Here is a 19,851-nt window from a genome sequence, read left to right on the forward strand (position 1 = left end):
CTACACATTGGCTTTAAGACCAGTTTGAGGTCTCCTTCAAGATTCTCAGAGTCCTGCTCTCTTCGTTCCTTAACAACGGCTTTCTTGTCCTCCTCCCCACCTTCCTCCTCCTTCTTCCTCTTCTTCAATTCGTGCTCCTTTTAACTACATTGAATTCTTTAACATGTAAAAGAGGTGGAAGAGCCTACAGTGTGATTTCCTCAGGCTCTGTGTCTTCCCAGTTGGTCCTTCTTCCAGGAATCAAGTTTCCTGAAATGGATCCACCTGTCTAAGCCAAGTTACGCCTACACAGTGGTAGCAGGAAGAGGCACTGTGCACTGTAAAGTAGGGCAATATAAGGAGAAACACCATGTGCATCACACTCTCCAGTTTTCTTTTTCTTTCACAATGGACCACAGCATCCGTCCTGAGTTGTCACTGAGAGTTTTCAGTTCCAGTGCCTGAAATTTAAATGGCCACTGATAGCAACGTCCTGCCTGAAAGTCAGAGATGGTTCTACCATTCCATTCTGCCCAATGACTCAAGGAACACCCTTCTGTAATGTGCCAAGGAGTGGAACTAAAATAAAAGAAACAACAAAATCTGAGATGACTCGGTATTATCTTTGTTCTATAATATTCTTCTATAAAACATAGAGTTGGCTGTTTTAAAAAGGATTAGGGGAGAGTTGTGATGTTCTTGTGTCCGAGCACCTGCCAGGCAGTGCTAGATTCATCTGTTTTCCCCATTGTGCTAAGTCCCTTGAGGCCAGGAACCATGGTCATTACGATGTATGGTAGGGGTATTCAAAAAATGTGTGTCAACAGAATGACTGAATGAAAGAATGAATGTTAAGGGGCACCTGGGTGGCTCAGTGGGTTATAGCCTCTGCCTTCAGCTCAGGTCATGATCCCAGGGTCCTGGGATCAAGCTCCACATCGGGCTCTCTGCTCCGTGGGAAGCCTACTTCCTCCTCTCTCTCCGTCTGCCTCTCTGCCTACTCGTGATCTCTGTCTGTCAAATAAATAAATAAAAATCTTTAAAAAAATGAATGAATGTTAAATATAATATTGTTAATTATATTTTGATTCAAGTTTCACAATACAGAATCTAAAAAATCTATATAGATTCTTCATGTGTGAAACTTTTATGTCATTTTTTTTTGCCCCAAGCAAATGAGCCACCATATAGAAAACTATGAGCCCAGTACTTGACATAAGAAATAATAATCACTAAATGTAGCCTTCTTTTCATGTACAATATAGAAATAGTCTGAGTTCTTAAAGGCTAGAAAGTATGAAATTGTATTTGAATGAGAATGATCCAGGGGCACCTCGGTGGCTCAGTCATTAAGCGTTTGCCTTTGGCTCAGGTCATGATTCCAGGTCCTGGGATCAAGCCCCGCTTCAGGCTCCCTGCTCAGCAGGAAGGCTACTTCTCCATCTCCCACTCCCCCTGCTTGTGTTCCCTCTTTCGCTATGTGTGTGTGTGTGTGTGTGTGTGTGTGTGTGTGTATGCCTCTCTCTGTCAAATAAAAAATAAAATCTTTAAAAAAAAATGATCCAAATGATAACCTACTGAAGTTACTTTCTTTTTCTAAAGTATGCTGCATTTCACCAAAATGAAAATCAAGACCATTTAAGCCCATAGTCCTGTGAATAACAGCATCCTTACCATCCTCTGAGCTTCTAGACATTGTGGGTCTGGATATGGGCAATATTCTAAAAAGAAAAATCTGAGTTTTATGCTAATATAAGACCAAGATAAAATATATCCTCTCTGCATTGAACCATTCACTGACATAAAATGTAAACCTTTTTTGCCACTAGATAATCCTTATTTGCACCAAAAGGAGGTCTTAGAAATAATTTCACAGCAAAGACTTAGACAATGTGACTAGTCGGTCAGTGACAGCTCTAGTTCCTTGATTCCCAGCCCAACTTCTTCCTTTACTGTAAAGAGGGAAGGAGTGGGTGGGGACAGTACTGTTCACCCAGGAAAAGACAAGATCCATATAAGATCACTTCGAACGATACCAGCACCCATGCAGTTGCGTGAAAGGTGGTAGAACCCTACCTCTGAACGGAGAATGTTATCCCATCAGAAAGCCATTTTCACTTGAGCACTTTTGAGAAATAACAGGAGACCCTCTATGTAATTTAATGCTTGGATAAATCACACAGGAGTTCTTCTAATTAACAATTTCCATTCTCTTTACACTTTACTAGCTCAAAATGAGTAGCAATTGTGAAGGGCATCTAGAGATTACACTCATATCCTGTCATCCCCGGGAGGGAGTAAGATGGGGAGTCGGAGCCTGCAGACCTGATCCCCAGGAGTTATCTGCCGGATCCCAAGGCTCAACCCTTGTTTCACACCCATGCTAGGGGAAAATTATAAATAAGCATCCAAATGAATCATAGATTCTATCCCAATAGGACAACTTATCTACCAAGTAATGAAGTTCCTAACAGAGGCAAAGGAGATGTCCTGCATAGTGACTGAGATAATTGTATCAGTTTTTCACTTTGGAATAAGCTGGTTTTAGGGAGAAAGGGGGGCGGAGTTAGGGATTAAAGGTTCACAAGGTGTAAACCATTATTTTGGGTTTGGGCACAAATAATCCTGATTAGAATTTAATCCACGAATTTGAAACTCCCTTTATTTCACAAAGGAAAGCAGAGGTACCCCACTGGCACCAGTATTTTACTGACATATCCTCCCTTACGCCCCCATATCCCACCACTGGGTGATATAAGAGTGGCCTGTGATTGTCTTGTTCCTTGCTTTCTGTCATTCTGCAAGGAGCACATGTCACTTTTAAAGAATAAACAATGGGAGTCATTGATGAAACCCACAGTTACATGGCCAAGAATGAAGGAAGACTATTTTACAGAAGAATCATTATGTGCTCCTGAAATTTCCAATGGGTATCATTCCAAGGTCTAATGCCTTATTCCCTAGTTTTTAATGCATAGAACTCGAGATTTTTACATGCCAAATAATGTCCCATAGTTGTCACCCTGAAATAAGAAGAAATCAAAACAACCCAGGACCCAGAAATCTGCTCAAATTTCAAAGCACAATCCTGAGGTATTACATGGCTTCATAAAAAGCAGTTACAACTTTCCCTTGACTCAAAGGAACAGATTTTTTTAATCTAATAGCAGTAACCATTAAAATCCATGTAGTTCACCACCTACAAGTGAAATGTATGTGAAAGTTCACATATATTACCTCACGTGGAGAACAACTCCCACAACCAGGCGTCTGGGGGACTTACCTATTTTTGCAAGGGATGCTAGAAGTATCCAGAGGGTGACCTCATAAGGAATCTGTACGTAGTCATAATCCAGGGCAAAAACAGATATCTTCTCATCGGCCTCTAAGCTGGCAGCCGCAAACCGAACATTAGGTTCATGCTGGGCAGTGGAATTTGTGGATTTGTTCAAATCTGAAGATGCTTCAGAACACTTGAGGGCCACCAGCAGTAGCAACCAGCTCCAAGGACTGAAAGGCACAAGCATTGGAAAACCCATGCTGTGGGCTTCTCCTACCCCGTGTGCGATTGTGTGCCACACATCTGCCGCAAGGAGGGTTTCTAGAGCACAGAGGCGTCTTCCTGGGTCAAAGGTAATATACATACAGTCTGTGGGTCATTCCAGGAAGAGTCCGAGCTTGCCATGGTATTCTGAGTGTCGATGTTTTCAAATCACCTTTAAAGGATTTGTGTCCAGACAACTGAGCCTCTGGCCAAGGCGTCAGTCATTCAGTAGACCCGGTAAAGCCCAAGTCACCTGTGTGACCTTCATCCGATCGTGATTTGAAGAACAGTTTTGGGAAGGGGAAAAAACATGTCTTCATTCAAAGCTGTTTTTCCTCACTTCACGGCACACTGGTTTCATCTTGTGAGTGAAAATTAAGAAGGACACCACGGTGTGCGTTCCAGGTATCACTGGAGTCCTTCTGACTAGGAAGGCGATCCTTCCCTCTCCACCAGGTCTCAGTAAGGAGCTACCTGTCCTGCACCTGTTCCTTCTCTCCTCCCCCCTGCTCTCGTACTTGTTTTGAATGGGCAAGGCTGCAGGTAGCTCCTGCACTTAATTATTTGCTCTGATAGGACTTCTGTAATGAAATGCTCTCCTTGAGGGTTTTTCCGGCGGTTACGCTGCTGACACCTAGTGGGCAGCCGCAAAATGACACTTCTGCATGTTTAATGATGAATGATTAAGGTGGTCTTGTAATTATCATCCACACAAGGGCATTTTTGAGAGTAGAGAAGAGCGATTGATACTTAATGTCAGACTATGGGTGTCAGCCAGGGTTATCCCGGGATCATATGGTCTCTGTAAATTAGGAAGGAAAAGGAGGCAGCATAACACATTACCAAACTCATGAGCGGTAATTCAAAGAAAGTTCCAGGTTTCCAAGAACTTAACACAGGAAAAAAAAAGGGGGGGGGGCAGAAAAACATGTTTTATGAAATACATTTAAAACTTTGTAATAAAACCCCTCCATGGAACATCCAAATTTTTCATTTTTTTTAAAGATTTTATTTACTTGACACAGAGAGAGAGAGATCACAAGTAGGCAGAGAGGCGGGCAGAGAGAGAGAGGGAAGCAGGCTCCCCCGCTGAGCAGAGAGCCTGATGCAGGACTCAATCCCAGGACCCTGGGATCATGACCTGAGCCGAAGGCAGAGGCTTTAACCTGAGCCACCCAGGTGCCCCCAACCTTTTCATTTTAAAGAATTTTGTTATTACGGTTTATTTGTTCGAAAAGAGCAGTGCCACAGAGGGTTTATGGAAGAATTTGAAATGGATTCATTGGTCTACTATATCTGGCCAAGTGACCTTAACCAAATTAGTTACTTTTCAAAGCATCATTTTCTGAAAAGGGGGAGGGTAATAATGTCTACCTCATTGACTGACTAGAAGCATTAAAAGAGATAAAGCAAGTAAAGTCTCTGGCATTTAAGTGGCACATAATAAATGCTGGTATTATTATTTTGCCTCACATTTCTTAGGCTATATGAAAACAAGAACTCTGTTGCAATGCGGATTAGCGCTCAATGGAAAAAGCAAATTAATCTTCATAAACGGTCTCAATGCCTTTTCCGTATCATATTGCAGGACAATTCATATATATATATATACATTTGGTTCATGTTAGTGAGTGTGGATCACTCCGACCCTCCACCCCATGCTCAGCAGAGATCACTGGAAAACAGAGCTACCTCTGTTGAGGAAGGCTAGCACCTAGATGCAACTTCTTAGTAAGACAAGGATTAAGAGCTCGCATATGGGTTTTTCTCTTTCCTTTGCAGTTTGGCTCTAAAAATAGATCTGATTTAGTCACTAAACTTAGAGGTTGACCACTAGTAGGTCACCATATTGGGTCAATATTTTTTTCAAGAAAGATGACATGCATAAACTTGTAGTGGAAAACTTCTTTAGACTAGATACTTGTCTTTTCATTTGCACATCTGTTTTACTTTTGTTTTCTAAAACGAAATGGGAAAGAATTTCCCATAGTGCTCCACAACAAGACCAAAACAAGAATCAGAAAACTTCTATTCTTTGACTTTAATTACCTGCTACACTCTGGGAAAAACATTTCACCTTTTGTCATCTATAAACTGAAGATGCTATCCACTCCAGGTCTCTTTCCCTGCTCTAAGTTTCAAATCTTTGTGAATATATTACAACATGCTTTGCCATACAATCATCAGGTAGCTGAGAGTACAATCACTATGAGAGAAGTGAAGCCAAGGTCAGGGGATGGTGAGAGGAAAATGTGAATTCTACAGCAACTAGCCACCTTGTCTTCCAGATCGAGGTTGCTGTCTCCTCCAAACCTCCAGCCCCCCCCCCCAGCCTTGCCTGCAGGGTCCGCCCTTGGTATCATTTCCACCCATGCAAAAGTGCTTTTGCACACAGCCACATGAAACATTCTTTCTAAAATCACCTCAGTCCTGGTTCTCTAGAAAACTGTGTGTGAGACAAAGTTTACATGAGTGGTGCAAACCAAAGGTAGCAAAGTGAGAGAAAAAAGGAAGCAAGGGAGAAACACTTCTAGAATGGTGGTGTGGGGAGTTCTATAGACCCTCTCCCTAGTGTTAGGGAGACAACTGTAATTGAGAAGAACTATTGAAAACAAAAAGAATCAAAAAGAATATCCCTTTGGTCTGTGGAAATTGCCCTCTGGGAATTCAGCAACTAAAATAAATCTTCTAAATATTGGTAAAACCTGTGAGAGTCTGTGGCATGACCTATTTCTGCCCCTACCTCCCCACTCAGTGTGAAGAAAACTCTACTCTGGGAAGGCACAGTCAAGAGGATGTGGCTCCCTCTAACCCTAGCTCCTGGTTTTAGGCTACAAATTCTACTCAGAAAGTCAGACAGTCAGTATTGGCCATCGGTGCCACCTCACCCACCACCCTCCACCCCCAAGCAATGCATTACACAAACTGCATTGCAGGATACTGTGACTGGAGATCCCTTCTTTTATACAATACTGCTCACTTATAGGCTTGAAATTCTACCCCAAGCATGGCAGGCCAAGAATACTGGGTCCCAGTCACTCTCACGACCTCTTACTCATAGGGCTGAGTTTCCACACCAGGGAAGACAAGCCAAGAATACTGAGAGTTACTGCCTCTATCTGGGAACTTATTCGTAAAAGCAGGAGTGTTATTCCAAGAGAAGCCATTTGCTATCCCTGTATCCATTTCCAGAGTGTTGGAGCAGGCGTTCTGTTAAGGGGGAAGACAGGCCTAGAAGAGAGAACTCCGTAAGTATCTCTAAGGGGACTGAGTTTACTTGGAGGAAAAGTATGGAAGTTCAAGCCAAAGGGGACTGTCAAAGACAGCGGAGATTTAGGTAGAGTTCAAGTTAAGAAGAGCCAGTAGCTCCCTGATACCAATATGTGAAAGGTAGACTACTTAGAAGTATAACAGAAGAACTAGGGAAAGAAACAGATATGAAGAGTCATCATGGGGTCAGAGGAGTGTCAAAGACTGGCCTCAGGATCTCCCTGAAAAGGGCCTGACTTTATTTGGATCAGACTGTGGAGCAATTTAGGGCCCGTCGAACACAACAGATCATTCAGCTAGCAATTACTGGAAGCTAAGAGCTAGATATAATGTTCATAGAGACAACAGACCAGCCAGAACTTAACAGGGATATCAGGGAAAAAGTCAAAGGGACTCCTATTCAATGCACTGCCATCCTGGCTGAGAGAGGAAGAGGTCAGGGAGATTATGAGTATGCCTAAGACCAAATGGGCCGAAAGACAATATTAAAGTCTGCGTAGGGAAGCGGACTTTACCAAAACAAGTCCATCCAAGTCACTATACAGACAACCAGATCACAGTAACAGCTGGAGCTGGGGGAGGGGGAAGAATCGGTGAGAAGAGTCACTATAAGACATTAAAATGTCTAGTTTTAACAACAACCAAAATGTAAGACTACATGTTATCTCCAGATTTTCCCATGCTATCCCCTCATTTTTTAAAAGATTTATTTATTTATTTTAGAGAGAAAGAGCACAAGTGGGGGGTGGCGGAGGGCAGAGGGAGAGGGAAAGAGAATCTAGGGAGATTCTCCGCTGAGCATGGAGCCTGATGTGTGGCTCAATCTCATGACGTTGAGATGGTGACCTGAGCTGAAGTCAAGAGTCGGTCACTCGAACAAAAACTGTGCCACCCAGGCACCCCGAAGGCACACTGTTAGATTCAAAAACACAAGTAGAGTGAAAATAAAAGGATGGAAAAAATATACCCTAAAGCAGTAAGGTCAGAAAGCTGGAGTGGTTAAACAAATAACAGACAAAATAGATGTTAAGACAATTTTACTGGAGGGGCGCCTGGGTGGCTCAGTGGGTTAAAGCCTCTGCCTTCAGCTCAGGTCATGATCTCAGGGTCCTGGGATCGAACCCCGCATCGGGCTCTCTGCTCAGTGGGGAGCCTGCTTCCTCCTCTCTCTCTGCCTGCCTCTCTGCCTACTTGTGATCTGTCAAATAAATTAAAAAAAAAATCTTTAAAAAAAAAAGACAATTTTACTGGAGATGAAGAGGAGCATTTTATAAAAATCAAAGGACTAACTTACCAAGAAGACATAGCAATTACAAACTTCTCTATACCAAATGGGATTTGTCCTAGGACAAAGGCCAGCTAATCATCCAAATGTCAGTTAGTATAACGTCATACCAAAGGAATAAAGGACAAAACTACGTGACCATTTCAGTACACTAAGGAGAGGCATTTAACAAAATTTAATATCCCCTCATTTTAAGAACATTCAAGAGTAGGAATTAAAAGGAACTTCCTCAACATGATAAAGGCCAACTATAAAAAATCCACAGCTTCCATCATCCATAATGGTGAAGATTAAATGTATTCCCACAAGATCAGAAATAAGACAAGGATGCTCGCTCTTGCCACTCACATTCAACGTTCCACGGGAGGTTCTAGCAAGGGCAATGGGCACGAAAAATAGATAAAAGATATACAGATTGCAAGGGAAAAGTAAAACCATCTCTATTTATACATGAAAGGTCCTTTGACATATAGAAAATCCTAAATAATTGAATAAAATACTCCTAGATCTAGTAAGTAACTTCAGCAAATTTGCAGGGTATGACATCAATATAAAATAACAAATTGCATTTTATAGTAACAATGAATAAACCAAAGTGAAATTAATAGCATCAAAAGCTAAATTTCTTAGGAATAAATTCAACAAAAGCAGTGTAAATCTTGTATTCCAAAAAAACACAAAGTTAAGTAGCTAAGAAAACGTAAATAAATGGAAAGAAAGATATCCCCGTTCGTGGATCAAAAGAATTAATATTGTTAAGATGGTAATATTCCGCCAAAATGATCTACAGATTCAACACAATCTCTATCAAAATCCCACGCGTCTTTTTTTTTTTTTCTTTTCAGAAATTGACAAGCTGGTCCTAAGATTTATATGGAATATGTCCAGAAAAGCCTCTCTCCAAAATCAATCAGTCAATCTTGAAACAAAGCAATCTTGAAAAACTATTTTCAAACAAAAACAAAGCTGGAAAACATATACTTTCTGTTTCAAAATTTACTGCAAACTTGGGTGGCTGGGTGGCTCAGTCGGTTAAGCATCCAACTCTTGATCTCAGCTTAAGTCATGATCTCAGGGTGGTGAGATCGAGACTCTGTTTGGCCTCTATGCTTAGTGGGGAATCCGCTAAAGTATCTCTCCTTCTACCGCTCCCCCTGCTCTCTCTCTCTCTCAAATAAATAAATAAATCCTAAATAAACAAACAGACCTTACTACAAAGGTACAGTAATCAAGATAATATGATATTGGCATCAGAATGTACATACAGTAGAGCAATATTGAGAAAAGAGAAATCAGTCTTTCCATTTATTGTCAATTGATTCCTGACAAGTGTTCCAACACAATTAATTCAATGAGTAAAAAATAACTTTTCCAACACATAGTGCTAAAAAACCTGAATATCCACATGCAGAAGAATGAAGACATACTCCATGCTTATACCATGCATAAAAGTTAATTCAAAATGGAGTATGGACTAAATGTAAGAGTTAAACCCCAAAACCTACTGGAAAAAAAAAAAAAAACACACCAGGAATAAGATTTGATGATCCTGAGTTAGGCAAAACTTTCTTATATACACATCCCAAAGCCACAACAAATAAAAGAAAAAAACAGATAAACTGGATTTCATCAAAATAAAAATCCTGTGCTCCAAACTATACTATCAGGGAAGTGAGAAAGACAACTCACCGAATGGGGAAAAATACTTGTAACTCTCATGTCTGATAAGGGATTTGTATCCTGAATATATAAAGAGCTCTTACAACTCAATAATAAAAAGATAAATAACCCAATTAAAAAATGGATGAAGAATATGAAAACACATTTCTCCAGAAAAGATACATAAATGGCCAATAAGCACATGAAAAGAGGCCCAATATCATTAGTCAAAAGGGAGATATGAATTGAAACCACAATTAGATATCATTTCGTACTCACTAGAATGCTAGAATGGCTAAATAGTAATGATAATAATAATAATAATTGGGATAAAAGAAAAAAATAAAGGGAAGAAGAAGAGGAGGAGGAGCAGATGAGGATGATCTATAATAACCAACGCTGCCAAAGCTGGCAAGGATGTGGTAGAAATGTAAAATGCTAGTGGAAATCTAAAATGGGTCAGTTTGGGTAAACACAATGTTACCACATGACTCAGCAATTCCACTCTTAGATATATACCCAAGAGAAATGAAAACACGTATCCACTCAAAAACTGGTCCATGAATATTTTTAGCAGCATTACTCTTAATAGACAATAAGAGGAAATAGCCCAAATGCCTATCAACAGTTGAATGGGTAAATAAAATATAGACTATCTATATGATGGAATGAAGTCCTGACAAGTGCTCCAGAATGACCTCAAAAAAATTATGCGAAGTTTAAGAAGCCAGTTACAAAAGATCACATGACACAAGACTCTTTAGATGATGTGCCCAAAAGAGGCAACTCTGTGAGATGCAAAGTAGATTAGTTGTCAGCCTGGGCTGAGGTGAGAGGGAAATGGGCCCAGGTGGGATCCAGAGTGACTGCTCACGGTAATGGGGTTTTCTTTGGGTTAATGAAAACTTCTAAGTTCACGGGATGGTTTCACAGGTCTGTATATATCCTCAACACCACCAAATGGTACACTTTAAATGGGTGAATTGTAGAAAATGCGAATTACATCTCAAAAAAGCTGTTTAAAAATCTAGGAAATGAGACAGGGAAGGGAGTTCATTTGTTACCACTCAGCTGCTGAAGCTTCACAAGAAAACACAATCTGTTGCTCAGTCCCATAAGGTGTCTTCCAGAAAGAATGTGGAATCACTGTGCTTTAAAGTCTATGGGAGATGGGGTGAAATCAGGAAGGATTTAGCTGGTGGGTCCCTTTTTGTCTCCGATCTCTTATTGGTCCACAGTTGCTCCATTGGGCATTAAAACTCCTTCTACTTCAGGGATGTATTTACAGAGTACCCATGGGAAAGGTAGTCCATACACTTGGAAGTAAGAAAAAGAGCCAGATAGCCTCCTTGGGTTCAGACAAGTTGAGACCAAGGCTTAAGCCTACAGAAGCCACTGATGCTGTTGCAGCCAAAGACTGTAGAAAGCTGCCAAATGTCTTAGTATTTCCACCCCCACCCCACGCCAGAGCCAGGGAGCTGGGGAAATGGATGGCTTCAGTTTTGGAGGCGCCACCTACCACGCTGCTGCCCACGGGACAAGAACTGGAGGGTGAGCTGCAGGTCCTCACATGAGACGATAAACAGCTGCTCATCTCTGGCTGTGAAAGCTGACCTCTAAGCACATTGACAAGTTTTGAGCATTCTAAGACTATAATCCATCTACTGGATGAGAAGCTGCTGTTCCTACAATAGGTGCTCATGCCCTCACTCAAGGATATCTGTTGGAGAAGACCAATCTGATGAAGGACCAGTTGAACAAGCACGGTTATGGAAGCCAGAGCGGTTGGTGGAGACCCATGCAGATGGAGCAAGGGAAATCCTGAATGAGGTTGTGGGGCTCGGGGAGGAGAGGAAGGAGGGATAGGAGGGAGGGGGTAGAGATGGTGGGACTTAAACCGGGGTCTAGTTAAAAAGAAAAAAAAAAAAAAGCCTCTCTGGTTAGTTTATTTCTTAGCATAATGTAAGTGACTTGCAGGTTCTAACCTCTGATTATATCTCCAGCTCCACATACCCAAATTGCTAACAGTTCTTGAAGACAAAGCCATACACTCTCCTTTCAAACCTGCATCATTGTAAATGCCTTTGACTGCAATACCTCAATTCTACATCCCCTCGCTGCCCATTATCTGAATGATGCTTTCTGGCCCTTTAGAGTTCAAGCCAGGAGCATCTCACTCCCTTCTGCTCTCCAAGAGGGTTTCTCTTGGGACTTATGTTAACCTTCTCCTCCCAGCAGATGAGGAGCTCACTGGAACAAGCACTGCCACGTTTATGTCTTGGTGCCTTGTCTGGCACCAAGGGGCTGTGCTGGAAGGACAGATGTTGCAAACCATGTGGAAATGAAAAGCGTTTCCCACTAACCTCAGTTATTCCACAGTCTGATTTTCTCAATATGGAAAAACTAAACTCTTCTTTGGAAGTTCCAGAGCAAACTCATTGCCTTCTGAAAGTCACAACTAAGGAAGACAATGCTAAGAAGTCTCGCAGGGAAAGCTGCATGTTGAGAAAGCTCCTGAAGTGAAGCAGGGCTGTGGGGTGGTTAAGAGCACACGTTCTAGAGCTAGATGGTTTGCCTTCAAATCCCAGCTCTCCTATTTACTAGCTTGGAAAAGTGACCTTGAAAAAGTGACTTAACCTTTTTGTGCCTTGGTTTCCCCTTCTGTAATGTCTGAGTGTTAGGCGAGCTGATATTGACGAAGCCTGACACATAGAAGAGCACTAAGTAAGTCTTGCTTAAGGAAAGGGGGACGAGAGGGAATGGAGAGGAGGAGGGCATTTCTTCATTCAACAAACATGATGAATTTGCTATCATTTGTTCTGAGGATAACAGGAAGGAAGAGATACTGTCTCAGGAAAAGAATGTGGTATTTCCAGAACACATTTTACACCATGGACTAGACCCGAGAGATTGCAGACCTTAGGAAGGGTCCCAGCAACTGACAGAAGGAGGCTTTTAGTTACATCCTCATTGTTTAGTTGAAACAAATTCTTTTTTATGTGTCCATGTTTTAACAAAACTAACAGATAATTATCAGTTTATCTGACTCCTTGAGAGAGATCAATTGAGAAGGCTTCAGGGCACTGGCGGCGGGTGGGGGGGAGCTGGACATTTACCCATCCACTGGTGTACATAGGAAGAGATTTTTTTTTTTTTTTTGCGAGAGAGAAAGAGAGAGAGAGAGAGAGAGAACAGAGGGGGGGGGGGGACAGAGAGGGAGACAGAGAATCCTAAGCAGACTCCACACACAGCACAGAGCTCCACCCAGGGCTCGATCTCATGACCCCAAGATCATGATCTGAGCAGAAATCGAGTCAGATGCTTAAACCAACACACCCACCCAGGTGGCACTACGTGGAAAGAGATTTGGGAAAAGGACCAGCTCTCCCTTGCAAGACAGAGAATTAAAGGACTTATTCTGCAATTTTCGGTCAGCAGCAAGCTACTGAACGATGTGATGCATTTGGTCTAATTATCCAGATAATGATATTGGCAATAGAAACCTGGCCTGCTCTGACCTTTGGTGCCAGGTCCCATGAAACCTTGTGATCCTTGTCATCTGCTCTTGGAAACCCATCTACGCATATAGTCCAGCGGTGGGGAGGGAATGACCTGCTGTCCTCTCCCCAGTGGATCCCTTATAATTTAAGTGACCATACCCGGTCCACCCTCATGGGACTAATTAAGGGTGGTGCACCCAGCAGAGGACTCACACGTCCCCGAGAGCTCCAGCTGTGCATGGCTGGAAGCAGAATTTGGGGGGTTTGGTCTTCTTCCCTGTTTATCCTCAGTTTTGTTTCCCAAAGCAACTTTCATCTTAAGCGAAGCTCCAAAAGAAACAAGGGTCAAACTGATACCAGGCTCTGTGCCTGAATATGAGGAGTTAGAAAGTCCTTGCTCTCCAAGAACAGTTTTAAACAAAATGGTCATCACCTCTTTTCTTCCTGAGGTGCCTTCCAGAGTGCCTGGCAGTTTGACTTTACCAGAAAGTACTTGTGCAGCACCTCTGGGACTCAAAGGATAAGCTGCTTGTCCCTGAACTCTTGTTACTTTCTCATGGTTAAACTTCATGGTGTTTTTTTTTGTTTTTTTTTTTGTTTTTTTCAGGAAGAAGAACAAGAAAGTAGTGATAGAGAGATGGTCAGTGCTGTCCAGAAACATGATTTGCTTTCAAAGTCCATAGCTAGCAATTAAGCTGGATGGCCTCAGACGGAGCTCTGGCATATCATACCCCTAAATTGAAAGGCTGCCTCCCACACTGGAGAGAAGTCAAGACATTTGACCCTGCTTTCAGGACAAGAGAGCTGAGCTCTCTCCCCGCTCCCCAAAGACAACCTTCTATAGCTCAGAGAAACAGAGGAGGCTGCTCACTTGTTTAATCAACCCTGGGAGATTCCCAAACATGATTCCCTCTGGAGACCTATGAGACCAGACCTGTTTTGGGGATATTTACTTAATGCTCAGCTCAGGAATAAGAGAAAGGCTCTTACAGGAAGTGGCTTTTTGATAATTAAAGCAACTTGGATGGGATTATGTCTTTTTAAAATTTGCTTTGTTTTATTGAGATATAATTAATGTCTAGCATTATACTATTTTCAGGTGTACAACGTAGTGATTGAGATTTGTATATATGACAAAGTGATCACCACAATAAGTCTAGTTAGTATCCATCAGCACACATAATTACAGATTTTTTTCTTGTGATGGTTAACTTTTAAGATTTACTCTCTTAGCAACTTTGAAATTACAATATGATATTATTAACTATAGTCACCACACTGCATATGACAACCCCAGGACTTACTTATTTCATGACTAGAAGTTTGTACCTTTTGATTACAAACTATTTTGTCCACCCCCTATTTTGCCCTACCTCTGGCAACCCCAATCTATTCTCCATGTCCATGAGTTCATGTTTTTGTTTTATGTTTTATATATACAAATGAGATTATATGGTATTCATCTTTCTCTGTCTGTTATTTCTCTTGGTGTAATGTCCTCAATGGCTGACCATACTGTCACAAATGGCAAAATTTACTTCTTTTTTATGACTGAATAAGGTATTCGTGTGTGTGTGTGTGTGTGTGTGTGTGTGTGTGTTGCAAAAGACTGGGCATGTGATCTTTCCACACCAATTAAGCCACTTGCCCACCCTCAGACAGGATCCCATTTTACTGAGAAATACACTAAATGATGTGATTCTGGTAAGTCTGAGTCCCTTTGAGAAATGTCTATATTCTGCTCACCCAACAAAAGAGAATAGTCATTTGGTTGATTTTAAGAGGAGGAAAAAAGACAGGCTTGTTGGGAAAGTTAAAACGAGCTCCTGTCAGGGACACCCAGGTGGTCTCACTTGGTTGAGCATCTGCTTTCAGCTCAGGTCATGATCCCGGGGACCTGGGATTGAATCCTGGATCGGGCTCCCTGTTTGGCCAGGAGTCTGCTTTTCCCTCTCACTCTGCCCCTCCCCTCTGCTTGTTTATTCTATCTCTCAAATAAATAAAATCTTAAAAAAAAAAAAAAAAAGCTCCTGTCAAAGTCAGTTGTAAATAGCTCTGGGAGTCAGTGGGATGGATAATGGATTTCTTCATCAGCTGTTCCTAAAATAGGGCCCCAGAGCTCAGTTTGATTCAACATCTATTGACTGAACTGCTCTGTCACAGGGGCATTGTCCAGAGCAAGAAGGCAAAAGGAAGAAGTTATAAAGGAGAAATGAGATGAAAGATCATGGAAGGAAATCACAACTCTCCCTACCAAAAAATAACTGCTTTAGTATTGTTTTCTTTAACACTGAAAACCATAACAGTTTCAAATGGCAAACCCTAAGGCAAGGACTTAAGAAGGAGAACAGAAAAGTTTTTGTCTTCTATTAGTCAGCCACAGTAGTCAATAATCCTGGAACTTCAGTGGCTCAACATAACAAGTGTATGTCCCGCTCACATTACGGCTCAGTGTGGGTTGGGAAGCCCGTCTTAATCACACAGCAATGCCAACCCAGGCATGTGGACTTCAAGGTCACAATCCTGGCAGGGAGAGTGGGGGAACATTATTCCTGCTCTTATTTGCCTCTGTTAGAAATCACGTACCATTTCCATTTATCTTCTAGAAAAAATCTGTCACAGGTCCTCATCCAGCTACAAAGGAGGCCGGACAAGTGGCCATCCTGTATGTTGGAAAAGACAAAATGATCTTGGAGAACACATAGCAACGTCGACCACACTCTGAAGTTAGCTTTAATTAGACTCAAGGAGCAATTCTGTAAGTGACCCTCCATCCACAGCTGGAGGGTAATTTGTAAATAACTTCCCGCGGGCTGGGAGCAGGGTTGTGAAGGAGACTCTGTGGGAGGTGGTAAGGCAGGGGTTGGAGGAGAGTAAAGCCATCTCCTGCAGGTATGTCAGTAAGGGCAACCTGCTCGATAACCCACTCAGAGCTGAAGAGGCTGGCGGAAAACTTATAGACACAAAAGGAACAGATTAGAAAGCTAAGAAGAGCTGCTGTGTGGTATTTAAATGTGCAAAATTATGGTCAGAAACTTGCCTTTGTGTAACTGGTTTTGAACAGGGCCCCAAACTTCCTCAGCGTGGGTGCAACGAGATGTTCCATGGGGCTTTTCTGGTTGACTTTGCATTTTGGTAAACATCACACATTTAAGGACTGTGAGTGATACGTGTCTTCCTGGTCCATACACAGAGGTTAGACAAAAGCTCTGCAGGACTTGCTGAGGGCAGCGCAACCCCTAGCAACTAAGAGGAGAAGCACTTCAGCCCTACTATCAGGGAGAAAGCTCTAAGAACAACCGAGACCTGGGGCTTGTCTGCTGACCCTTGATATGTCCCGCCCCACCCCGGGCTGAAGGTGGGTGGAGCTGAAGAATTATCATTCCCAGAGCATCCTTGAAGTTTGGATGTACAAGGGTTAAAAAAAAAAATCTTGGGAGAATATGATATTTCTCCTTTGGGATTCAAAGATCGGATGGGTGCCTGAGCCTCCCCAGGATGTCACTGGCAGTGGGAGGTCAGCTGGGACGACTGCAGGGGTGGAGAAAGTGGGCATCTGACTCCTCAGGAGTCACGGGAATCACACTGAGAGAATAGGCTGTTAGAGGCTTCAATGCACAGGGCAGGAGATGAGGAGATCCAGAGAAGGCATCAACCTGCTGCAGGTGCTTCCCAAGCAGTGAGGGTCCCAGTGGGGCTGCAGGGGAGGAGAGGTTGTTCCATGGGGCTTTTCTGGTTGACTATAGTCACCACACTGCATATCTTGTCCTCAAATTCACCAGAATGCCTCGCTTGGAAGGAGCTAGTGCTTTGGCATTAGGTAGAAGAAAGAGCACTCCATTGGCAGAGAATTTCAAAAAACAACATCTGGGTTAAGATTTGTCCGCCTCTCCTACTCCCTCCTCCCTTTAAATCCAATGAGGAGAAAGGGAGAAGGAGACAGAAGGATGCAGAAAAAGGACAGAAGAGTAGATATAATTCCCCTGTCCCATTGCTGGTCCATGGACACACAGGTTGGGTCTAAACTAAGGGGAGAAGTTTGAGCAGGATTCAAAATTAAAGTTTTGATATTAGATGGGACTTGACTTAAACTTTTTGTTTTATAATTAAATATAATAAAATTAAGGTAGTAGAATAGAATGAAATAAAACTAAGAATCAGTAAGATACAGCCATGTGAGGGGCAACACACACACAGGTTCACATAGCCACCAAGACAACAAGTCTCTCTCTCTTCCTATGTCCCTATGTCACACCGTCCTTCACCTCTAACCCCTGGAAACCACAGATCTCTCCTGGTCCACAGTTTTGACTTTTTAAACACGTCATAACAATGAAAAAAGGTTTTCTTTTTGAGATTAGTTTTTTCCCCTCCACTCAGCATTATGCTTTGAGATTCAGCCAAGATACTGCGTCTCACTAGTGAACTCTTCTCTTTGGTTGAGAAGTATTTAATTTTTTGCATGTGCAACTCTTTACTTATTGATTTGGCCTGTGCCAGGTTATCACTTTATTACCTGTCAGTCCCAAGTTTACCATTCAGCACCTGCGCCGCGTAACGGACTAAGAATTTCACAGCACTTACCCCTTGCAGTGAGCACAATATTAAACTCCGTCAGTAGAGGGAGCTGGAGGGGCATTGCAGGAGGGTCCTCCTGGTTCCAGCCCCGGAATGTTGTTTTTCTTGCTGGTGCTGCAACAGCACTTGGCAGTATGGGTATGTGAGACGTCTGTCCGGCCCTACGCAAGCCAGCCATTCACCCAGAGTAAGCAGTCTCTCAGTTTCCTGGCCTGAGTCACGTGGCCACCTCCCCACAGCCTCCTGCCATGAACACAGCGCTCCAAGCCTCATGCCCACGGTGGCACTCCACCTGCCCCGGTGCACTCCCCACATCAGCTGCGAATCTCCTGCACACCAAAGCTTTGTTCCCTGAAGCTCCCTCAATGGGGACACTCTGTGTTCAAGACCTCATTTCCCCCAGCCGTGTCCTGATCCCAGAGGGCTATTTACTACCTTCCAGAGACTGTGGGGAGCTCTGACACAGGCAACCAAGAGAACTTCGCCATTCCCTGCGTAGTAGCACACCTTCTCAAAGAACATCTGAGACCCAGATTGGAGGAGGGCTCCCTTCCAAGTTTGTCTTCCCACCCTGTTTTGGCCCTAAGATACCCTAGAGTTCTATTCATGGCTTTAAAGATACTCTCTTACAGCCAAATAATTCTTTATATTAAAATTTGCCTTTTAAAATTGCCGTGTGGTTTCTGTCTTCAGATTGGACTCAAACTAATACAGTAGTTGAAGGTCATTGAGTTTTTTCCAGATATTGATGGTGATGAATAGAACTAATATAAACATCCAGGAGCAGGATTTTGTGTGCGTGTGAACGTAAGTTTTTATTTCTCTGGGGTAGATTTTCTAAGAATGGCATTTCTGGGGCATGTAGTTAAGTGGATATTTCACTTTATAAGGGATTGTTAAGCTTTTTGCAGAGTGACCGCCATTTTTCATTCCCCCGAGGAGCACACGAGAGTTCCGGTTGCTCCGAGTCATCACCCGCATTTGGTATTGTCAGATTTATTTAGTCTTTCCTTCTTCCTTTTTTTTACTGTTTGTTGTTGTTTTGTTTTGTTTTGTTTTGTTTTGGGGCCATTTTAGTTTGTCATTTTATTTTGCATTTTTTTTGATTGAGTATGAGTATTTTTTGTAAATTTTTTATTTTTTATAAACATATATTTTTATCCCCAGGGGTACAGGTCTGTGAATCACCAGGTTTACACACTTCACAGCACTCACCAAAGCACATACCCTCCCCAATGTCCATAATACCACCCCCTTCTCCCAAACCCCCTCCCCCCAGCAACCCAGTGTTTGTTTTGTGAGATTAAGAGTCACTTATGGTTTGTCTCCCTCCCAATCCCATCTTGTTTCATTGATTCTTCTCATACCCACTTAAGCCCCCATGTTGCATCACCACTTCCTCATATCAGGGAGATCATATGATAGTTGTCTTTCTCTGCTTGACTTATTTCACTAAGCATGATACGCTCTAGTTCCATCCATGTTGTTGCAAATGGCAAGATCTCATTTCTTTTGATGGCTGCATAGTATTCCATTGTATATATATACCACATCTTCTTGATCCATTCATCTGTTGTTGGACATCTAGGTTCTTTCCATAGTTTGGCTATTGTGGACATTGCTGCTATAAACATTCAGGTGCACGTGCCCCTTTGGATCACTATGTTGTATCTTTAGGGTAAATACCCAATAGTGCAATTGCTGGGTCATAGGGCAGTTCTATTTTCAACATTTTGAGGAACCTCCATGATGTTTTCCAGAGTGGCTGCACCAGCTTGCATTCCCACCAACAGTGTAGGAGGGTTCCCCTTTCTCCGCATCCTTGCCAGCATCTGTCATTTCCTGACTTGTTGATTTTAGCCATTCTGACTGGTGTGAGGTGATATCTCATTGTGGTTTTGATTTGTATTTCCCTGATGCCGAGTGATATGGAGCACTTTTTCATGTGTCTGTTGGCCATCTGGATGTCTTCTTTGCAGAAATGTCTGTTCATGTCCTCTAACCATTTCTTGATTGGATTATTTGTTCTTTGGGTG

At 42.4% G+C, this 19,851-nt stretch overlaps 1 protein-coding gene across 1 annotated transcript in view; it reads right to left on the bottom strand.

The window, feature by feature from the left end:
- SLC9A4 (solute carrier family 9 member A4) overlaps positions 1-3,794 on the bottom strand; it is a 63,410-nt gene extending 59,616 nt beyond the window's left edge. Inside the window, exon 1 of the mRNA XM_045077625.1 lies at positions 3,263-3,794. Coding sequence (XP_044933560.1) covers positions 3,263-3,623 — 361 coding nt within the window. The 5' untranslated portion in view covers positions 3,624-3,794. The remainder of the gene's footprint in view (positions 1-3,262) is intronic.
- Positions 3,795-19,851: the final 16,057 nt, after the last annotated feature.

The sequence above is a fragment of the Mustela putorius genome, unplaced genomic scaffold (assembly GCF_011764305.1).
Source record: "Mustela putorius furo isolate JIRA1106 unplaced genomic scaffold, ASM1176430v1.1 tig00000224_pilon_pilon_pilon, whole genome shotgun sequence".
Classification (NCBI taxonomy): domain Eukaryota; kingdom Metazoa; phylum Chordata; class Mammalia; order Carnivora; family Mustelidae; genus Mustela; species Mustela putorius.